The sequence below is a fragment of the Centroberyx gerrardi genome, chromosome 1, assembly GCF_048128805.1.
Source record: "Centroberyx gerrardi isolate f3 chromosome 1, fCenGer3.hap1.cur.20231027, whole genome shotgun sequence".
Lineage (NCBI taxonomy): Eukaryota > Metazoa > Chordata > Actinopteri > Beryciformes > Berycidae > Centroberyx > Centroberyx gerrardi.
In genome coordinates, this window is record NC_135997.1 from 20,285,800 (window position 1) to 20,295,564 (window position 9,765).

Sequence of the window (9,765 nt, forward strand, 5' to 3'; positions counted from 1 at the left end):
CAATCCTGCCTGAAAGGATTTGTATCCATTTAAACAGTGTTTTAGTAGTAAGATAATGATAATGGGCTGGAAGGATCACCGATGTCATGAAAAAGAGCTGTTGGTCGTAGATATTACCAAAATTAGCTGTGTACATTGCCTCAAAATGCTGCTTGTGTGATACAGCCTCAAGGTGTTGTCCCTATCTAGAGTCTAGGTCACATCTCTGCTTCCCCTTTCTCCTCACTGACTCATGCAAACACTACTCACATAGTATGAGATGTGTTGGAGTTATAAAATAACACATGCCAAAGAAGCCTTCTTGCCACCGACATTCTAAAAAAAAAACTACGGTCGCAGCGAGAATCGTCATTATTCACAAATGCATAATGTTGCTTTTGCTCTTGCCTTTACATGTTTAATTTCTTTACAAAATAGAAAGATTTTACCTTTTCGTCAAGCAGTATGCCTGTGAGGGTTGCATCCAGTGGGCCTCTACTGTACCCCAGCACTCATGTCTAAACCATAGGATGGATGTAAAAGCCTGCAACCACGCCAACTGCATGGTGTTGGATCCATTAGAGCGCACAGGTGGAGGCTACAGTGAGCGGCAACACAGGGGCCCTCGCTTTTCTCTCTGTTGTTGTATTCTCTTGTTCTCTCTCTGTCTCTTCCGCTCCGTTTGCCATGCTGCCTGTCTCTCCCTCCCTGCCTCTCTCTCCCTTTCTCACTGCCTTGCTGTCTGTTTCTCCCTCTCTGTTTGTCCCTCTCTCTCTCTCTCTCTCTCTCTCTCTCTAATAGCTCAGGGCTGACCACGGATCATATGACTGGTTTCCTGCAGATCAGTACACTCCCTGGCTGTTTGTATACTGGCTGTGTCTCTAGCTCACTAATTCTCTGAATGGCTGTTTCTCTGACTCTCGGTCAGGTCAGGCAGAGAAACAGTATTTTCTTTCTGCCTGGATGTCCATTTCTTTTTTTCTGGCTGCCTGCCTGTCTGTCTGTCTGTCTGTCTGTCTCCGTTTCTCTGTCCATCTGTATGGCTTTTGCGCTTCTGATTGTTTGACTTGCTGTTTCTCTGACTGATTGCTTGGTTCATTGCCTGGCTGCTTCTCTACCAGACTGTTTAGTTCCCTGACTGTATCAACAAGATGAGAAGTCATTCTCAATCGATAGGTATACCTCTTTATCTTTCTGTCTTTCTGCATGCAGAGTCATGCCATCACTTAAAACTACCGTTGGCACTGTGCAACATGGAAGAATTCACCAATAACAACAACAATTTGAGACTAGACTTACATCAGTCTATGGGTTTTCCGTATGGATTTGGACATTGGAGATAATTCTGTTGTGAGCCAGGGAAATGCCGTCACTACAGCATTTAACAACAACACAACCAAATCTCCCTCTTTCTGTCTCCCTCCCTCTCTCTCTCTCTCTCTCTCTCTCTCTCTCTCTCTCTCTCTCTCTACTTTCTCTGTCTCTTTTTGCCATTATTTCTCTCTCCTGCCTTCCTTCCACCCGTCTCCCTCCCCCATCCCTCTCACTGTTTACCTCTGCACCCATCTCTCCATCTCTGTCTCTGTCTTTCCCTCTTTCACCTCCCTCTTTCCGTCTCTCCCCAACCCCCACCTCTCACTCGCTCTCTCTCTCACTCTCTCTCATTCCATTACACTTATACAAAACCTAAACAAACACATGACTAAACAACACTGCAGACTAATCTGTATGTGCATGACCATGTAAACCACCCTAGGAACACACCCTTCTACATGGCAGACAGCTGAACCGACCAATCAACACTGGTCAGCTGAACCCGTTCCACCAATCAGGGAGTGGTGCTGTTTCATTGTAGTAGCCAGTCTGTCTCTCTGCAGCAGCTTTGGAGTGGGGGGGGGGGGGGGGTATGCTTACAGATTCTGACAGAGTAATTTGTTATTTTTATTATTTGAATTACCATTATTAGAATCATTATTATTAGTAGAAATAATAGTGGTATTTAATAGCATGAGTAAATGCTGCAAGGCAGGAAGATATAATGTACATACAAGATAAAACCGATATATAGTAGCAGAACTTGAAGTAGAGTATATCTGTGTAGGCTGTAATTATTCACAAATGCACATGATCATACACAATATGCTATACTATGCATATATTAGATCATACACACTATATATACTCATGTGATTGTTGTGTCTCACCTCAGATCGTAGGGAGTGTTGATCCACTATCTTGTCCAAAAGGGATACGTCTACGTTCTGGCCGGGTATGGGACTCGGAGGCGATGACCCAGTTGAAACTGAGCAAACATGGGCTCGGTCTACTTCCTGGTGGACTGTTCTGTTGAAAGCGCAGACTAGGCTTCAGACTGTTAGTCCCAGTCCGGTTGTAGCAGTTAGAGACAGCAGTCAGTGGTTCCAGGATGTCCCATGTCAGCCACTATAGATGCTGCAATTACTATTGGCAGCAATGATGAACAGATTTCTGTACAAATGGATATCTTCTTAGCATCTTCTTTTTCATTATCTTTGAATACACTTATCTATCTATCTATCTATCTATCTAGAGGTGCTATGAGGCTACCTAATTGAAATAAGCTTGTGTAGTTCTGAAGCAGTTTCATCCCTGTCTGCCTGTATGCCGGTTTGAGCTGTGGAGACATCACCGCCAGGAACCACAACCATCACCCCACACAGCACCCAGTGAGAGGAGAGGAGGAGGAAGACTGGGAGAGGGGGAGGGGTTTAGGCGGAAGAGAGGAGAGGGAACTGAGAGGAGGAAGGGAGGGTAGAGGGGTGGTGTAACAGCACAATTCATACAACACAGCCAGGAGGGGGGGTGGGGGAGGAAAGGAGAGGAGAGGAGAGGAGAGTGGGGTTGGAAGAGAGGAAATACACACACAGCGAAGGAGAGTAGAGCAGGAGGGGCACTGTGCTGAGTTCACACACATGAGTATGTACATATGAATGAAATACATGAATACATGAATGAACACATACAAATAAACATGGGAGAGCAGAGAGGAGGGTCAAGCCTACTGACACCCACCAATCCCTGACGGGGGATAGGAAGGAATGGGCGGGCCTTGTTGAGACTGACCAATTATTGGCCTTGTGTGGTCAACGAAAGACAGGGCCAAGGAGGAAGTGAGGGTTTAAGTGACACTGCAGCTGGGAGAATGGAATGAAATCACTGCATTCGGAACCAGACATAAGCAGGGTATGGACTATGGACATTGCAGTTTTCAGAGGAAGCCATGTTCCACATGCCCTACTCCATGGTCGTTAAGTAACTGGTGATTCTTTAAGCACTGGTCGTAAGAATGCCATTCTGTCTATGATGCCAGTGCTGTATTAATTCAGCAGCTGAGGGTCACGGGTGCAAGAAAAGGATCATCATTGGTAGACAAAATGTGAACTTAGGATATAATAACTCAGCCCAATAACCCTCCAAAACACAAACAAGTAGCCTACAGAATAGACCCAGTGTTTAGAATTACAGCTTATTATAGGCTATCAGAAAAAATATCCAAATAAGAATGTGTTGGTGCTGCAGTCAATTGCTGCAGACAATTGTTTTTTGCATACAAGCTCAAAAAATATGATTTAGGATTTAATTTTTCTTGAGCATAGTCTATAGATAAGAAAATACATCTTACCACCATGATGCAGACCTGGAACAAGCTAACACTAAGTAAGCTAGGATAGCGTTAACCATTCCAGGTCCAGCCATTCATTAGCAAGCTACATCTTAGTTTTCACTGGTGACTGGACTTTTAAATCCTGAGGGATGGGTTACTGGCAACATGTAATGACTGAATGGACATTCAAGTTATCTGGTTAACATTATCCTAGAATACATTCCCTACAAAAATTCAACTTTCCCATAAGACTACTACGGTTGCCAGGTGGCAGTAGTTCTGACTTTTCACTTCCTGTAGCCTGACAGGAAAAGAAGCACAGCTGTGACTACTGTATAAAGAAAACTACTGAATTCTCAGAAAGTCTTAAAGTGCAGTCTCCAGGCTCAGCAGCAGTAGTGCTACTAGGATTCACATTAAGGGAAATCTGCATCAAATTTCATGGCATATACTACAAAATATAAAACAAAAAGTAGCTTTGTTTTTGCATTTTATTAATTAACTGCAATATGATTATGCGAATAAATGTATCATGACACATGTGGGTACCTCAAAATAACAGAATGAGTAGTGGTAGAAAAGATAGTTAAAGGTTGAGTTGTCATGATATTGTGTAGTTATGGTGTTTGCGTGTGTTACCTACCCAAAGTGATCTTTTTACATGAAATGGTTAATCAAATAAGAGCTATGAACGACTCAAAAACGAAAAAACCCATTCCATAACATGTAACAAAATGGTGGCCCCGCCACCTACATTCAAAACATGAGATTTGACATGTTTCCCATTTTCAACCTAAGAGATAAGGCTCTTGATACATGGATCAACAGTAGACAACTATGTGAGTTATTACAATGTTCTCTGATTGTAAAAGATGTATCTTAGTTATTATCATAACACTGAAATATAAAAGACCTATATTTTGATATCTTAGATAAGGGTAAATTAAAGGTCCAAAAATATGTATGCTTTTTGTTTACAAGTTATGATGGGTTAAGCAAGGTCCAAAAAAATATGTTCTATTTACAGGTTTCGCTTGAAGAATCTATGCAAATATATCTCAAATTTACATCTCCAACCCAATAATGGGTTTTTTAATGAGTTCTTTAGTCTTCAAACTCTGCCTCATAAAGCACCTGCTGGAATTTCATCCGCACCTCCATTCTTTTCTTAATGTTAAGCCTCTTCAATGATGGTAGAAGACTAAGTAGGAATAGTTCATCCTCGTCTCTGAGCTTGTTGAGTGCCTCTGCAACATTCATCTCAGTGTCTCTGCTGGTTTGCCTTTTACGTTTAGAAGGGGCTCCTGGCTCCTGGTGGCCGGCTGGACGGGGCTCAGCAAGCAAAACGCTGCTGGTGCTGACGACCGAGGAGGGGCCATGTTGTTCCTTCTGGTCCTCATCTTGCTCTTCCTCCAAGTCATCACTGCTCATAGGTAGCTGTGTGGAGTGGGAATAGAATATAGCATTAATTAATAACCATGGTAACACAGATTACAACACAGATAACAGCAGCTCTCTTCATGCATGCTTTTCTTTCTAGGATGATCATTCAGAGTCCAGTGTGCAACCTATATCTCCCACTGGTGCATTGACCGGTTGTCTACTTGCCTGCAGCTCTATCTATGAAAATGAACCTAACATGCACTGAAGTCAAGTTTATGTATATAGCCCTTATCTATGCAGGTACACAGACAGATATTTGTGCAATATTTTTCTTTCTTAATGTATGTAGGCCTACTGCATGTGGGGAGAGGACATGGTTACAACATTCTTATTTCTTAAATAGCTATAGCGTTTTGTTATGTTTTTATTGTGCCATAAGTTTGCTGCTGCTATCACAGCTACATTTCCCTCCAAGATAAAGTATCTCTCTATCGAGTCACAAAGGCCTTTATTTTGAAAAAGATAACCGGAAATGCTGAAAGTGCTTGTCTGCAACGCTATAACTTAAATCTTTCTATATATATATTTTTAGTAATATAAAACACAAAAATAGTTTAGTTTTGTAGTTGGCCACGAATACTAATTTGATATAGATTCAACACAGAGCAGGCGTGCTCACAGTTAGTCTACGTGGAACTTTTCATATGAAATGTAACCGTTATTATCTAGAAAAACAAAGATGTGAACACAGTTTTAATGAATTACACACAACCTCACACACACCTCGTCGGTCTCTCTGAGTTTAACATGCGAGCACAGCCACGCCAGCTGGATGTAGAGCAGCGGGACGGGCTTCTCCTCGTTCGCCAGGCAGCCGTTTTTCTTGGCCATTCGCTTCTTCGCTTTGGAGAATTTGTCACGTAGGTTTTTCCACTTCAGCCTGACGTTTTCCTCCGAGGTGTCCAGGGTGTCTGCGATTTCTCTCCACGAAGTCTGCGCCTTCTGACTGTCGCGCAGTGAGTGGTCGTACAGATGCGGGTAGCCGCGTATCGCTTCGGCGAGTTTCTTTTCGAAAGGGTTCATTTTGCTTTCCTCCGGTAAGCTTCACCGCGAAGCGCTTTCGTCGGAAGACAAAGAACGAGGTTCGCCCTCCTCAGCTGTTCTTCCCTCAGTCAAGCCAGCCGAAGCGAAGTGAGACTGACTGGTACAGGCTGAAACGGCCTGCATGTTTCAAAATAAAAGTTATTTCTTTCAAGGCTTTCAAAGTATTTTTACAGTACCAAAAGAAAGACCACATTTATGGAGGGGAATGTGGTAAATGAAAATAGAATGGTTTGAATGATTTTCTAAAAATAACGTTTTCTTAGATTAGTATTCGAATAGACAGTGAATGATCCATGTGAGGAAATTGGGTCATCAGAGCAGCAAAATAAGAAGACAAATGGAGAGTACTGGAAATAATTAATTACAACAATCAAACATATTCCTAATGCAACAGTTCAATAAATACATATACAGCCTTTATGGCTACATAAGCTCAAATGAGGGTATATACAAATGAGGACTGCAAAAAGTTCAAAAGCAAAGACTGAAACAAAAACCTTGTAACCTTAGTCTTGACTGAAACGCAAATCAGACAACTTGAAAGGCCTATATTGTCCCATTTCCCATATTTCCATATCATGTTAACTGTTGGTTATATCTATCCATATGTCTCATCATTTTGACTAGGTGTCAGTGAGTAGGCTAGTAGAAGATGTCCATAGCTTGGCTGGACTTGTATTTGTCCCTTGTTTTTAAACTCTATATAGAATGTGATAATTAGCACTACAGACATTTGTCAATATGCATGTGTCCTGTGTTCCATAATTTCTAATTTAACACCAATGGATTCATTAGAACAATCAGAGGAAAAGAAGCTGCAATCTAAGTTGCAACTTGTAATTCTCTCCACATCTTCCACTGACCAGTGTGCTGTGGTTCCCGCCTGCCTGCACTAGATGGCGCATTTGCTCTTTTCCTTACTGTTTTCAGGATCCCAAGGCTATGGATTGCTTTTGAGGACACAGATTATGCTCAGTTGTAGACATACATATAATTTCCATGGGTTTTTCCATTTTAAACACAATTAAGTCTAGGACTAGAACTCATCCATGTCTATGCAATTAGCACTTTAACAGACTGTAGACTGAGAGGGGTGGGGGTCTCTTTGGTTCATGATGTTTCAGGATTTTAGTGTTTTCTTCTTTCTTTTTCTCCCCATGTGTAATTTAATTTTTTTTTTTAATGTGGATGCTGCTGTCACCCCAGTGTCCCTCTTAGGGATAATATAGATGGACTTGATTTGAACTGGCCCAATCTTACAGTGGAGATACAGTCACCAATCTAATGATTTCATTTGTATAGAGACTGAAAGAGAGCTAGGCCTCAATTGTCCTCCAGGAGCAACTGAAGCCAGGAATTGAATGCTTTCCTGGTGTCCTTGTAGTCATGCCGCGAGTAATCATACAGGTGGGGATACAGATGGACCAACTTTGAGAGTTTCTCCTCAAATGCATTCATGAGAGTCGAAGCAATGGAAAGTAACTAAATTTCTTGTTTTTGTGTGTTTTTAAAGCCTGGAGCAATGCCCTTGACTGTCATGTTAGCCAATGAATAATAATGGGGGATGGCTATTGTATTAAAATAGTTTTAAAATGGTAACCAAATCAATGTGCCTGGCAAGTGTCTGTAATACTTAAGTCCTATCCCTGCATATAAATTCATTTATATGTGTAGGCCAGCATGCTGTGTTGTAACAGATCAAACATGCCGTCTCAATTTGAGGCACAATGTCACCTGGAAGAGACAGAGTGACAGCTGCAGCCCAAAAGATATTCAATATTACCAGTATTACAATATAACTAGTCAAAAGGACAACACTACAAGTTTTTATGTGCAAGTTGGCGGCACAAAGACATTACAAGTGACAACAACATCAACTGCAAAGACACCAGACGTCACTGCACAGATTAGGACTTGTCATGTGACAGCACAGATTATAGGGACAGCACAATGCACAACACCATTTATGAGGACACCACATGTGGGGACACAGTTATTATATATGTATATTATAGGGATGTCACAAGTGATGGCACCCCCAATTACAGGGACAATTACAGCACAACTGACTAGACTATTTGTACAAGAGGTGGCACCCATTATTATTTGGATGCAAAAGTGATGACACCTCCAGTTAAAGGGGCAATGATAATTATATAGACACTGCAAGTGATGATACCAGTTATAGTTAGCAGTTATATTTCATTTTGACTGGTGAACATGCAGAATTGTCATTCCTATTGTGAACAGAGAAACCAAGGGAGACAAACCAGTGCACCAATTTTTTCAAGAAATATTCAGATGGGCTCAAACTCAGCGCTCACATGAAGACTCATCGCTGCACTGTCTGCTTCGCCCTTTTTGCCCAGTTGTTTGATTTGAGCGTCCGCATGAGAAAGCACCCTGAAGAGAGGCCTTATCGCTGCAGTCTGGGTTTCGCCAGAGTGTCTTAACTAGACATCTCCAGACCACAAAAACAAAATCTTAAACTGCAATCTCTGCAGTAAGAGTTTCACTGGTGCGGGGCATGCAGAATCACAAGAGAGAGCATCCTGACATCTGCCCCCACCACTGCTCCGAGAGTAACAAGTGCTATAGTGACTCAATTGAAATCCCACCTGCCATACCAATGTGAAACTTCCTAAATGTCCACTTTGTCACAGGCATTTTCCTCAGGAGTCTGATTTAGTGACTCTGAAAAAGAAGGTCTTCATCTGCCCTGTATATGATAAAAGGTTCTCAGAAGTAAACATAACCGGGGGGAAAGGACACAGAAAGACACAGGGACAAGAGTCCTGAAAATTCTCCAAAAAGAGAAAAACAGGGAAAGATTTGGAAATCTTAAGTGGCCACACCAGTCTCCTTTTGAAGGAGTTTCCAAACAGAGGAAAAGTTAGAAATACACCACAACTCATTTTGTAGAGAAACCTTTCCAATGCTCTGTCTGCAGCAAAATCTACTGCCAAATATTACATGAGAGAAGTTGGGGAAATTGTGAGTGTAGGTTGAGGTTCAGTGAATTGAAAAAACTGAGAAAGCACAAAAAGGAAACATGCTGATGTGTTTTTCTGCTTTGATTGAGAATTTTCACAGTATCAGGCAACTAAACCCAGTAACACATGAAACTTCACATGCGACTGAGGTCTTAGCCATGCGCCGACACTGGCAGACTGTTGTTCTCTCAGCGAGGAGTAGAGAACCACAAGAGAGCAGCGGAGCCACCATCCAAAAAGCCTCCATGAGCTGCAGCAGCAAATTCTCCACTTCGTGTGACCTGAAAGCTCATCAGAAAAGCCATTTGGCAGAGTCAACAAATAAAAGCTGGGTCAAACTTACGTCTGTAGAAAAAGCTTTGCTAGAAATAGTGACATGCTTAGGAACAAGCTGACGTGACTATTGCTCTCTCTGTCCTAAGGGATTCAAGAAGAGCAGCTATCTTCAGCAGTATGAGAGAGCGCACGCAGGAGAGAAACCATACAGGTGTTCCTACTGTAACAATAACCTTTCTGCCAAATACACAGAGAAACACCATGCTGACAAGAACCTGAAATTCTTAAGGATGTCGCATAGAAAAACATACACTCATCTGATGCAGCAATGGACCATGTGTTTGAGAGTTTATGGGGTACAGGATACAGTCTATTGCGGACAATCTT

The 9,765-nt window shown here is 42.0% G+C and overlaps 1 protein-coding gene across 1 annotated transcript; it reads right to left on the reverse strand.

Annotated features, from left to right (window-relative positions):
* Nucleotides 1-4,128: 4,128 nt before the first annotated feature.
* LOC139909928 (uncharacterized) lies at nucleotides 4,129-6,159 on the reverse strand. The gene is made up of 2 exons (XM_071897108.2): nucleotides 5,789-6,159; nucleotides 4,129-5,059 (listed from the first exon to the last, which is right to left on the reverse strand). The coding sequence occupies exons 1-2, from the start codon at nucleotides 6,086-6,088 to the stop codon at nucleotides 4,727-4,729; spliced, it is 633 nt and encodes a 210-aa protein (XP_071753209.1). The 5' UTR covers nucleotides 6,089-6,159; the 3' UTR covers nucleotides 4,129-4,726.
* Nucleotides 6,160-9,765: the final 3,606 nt, after the last annotated feature.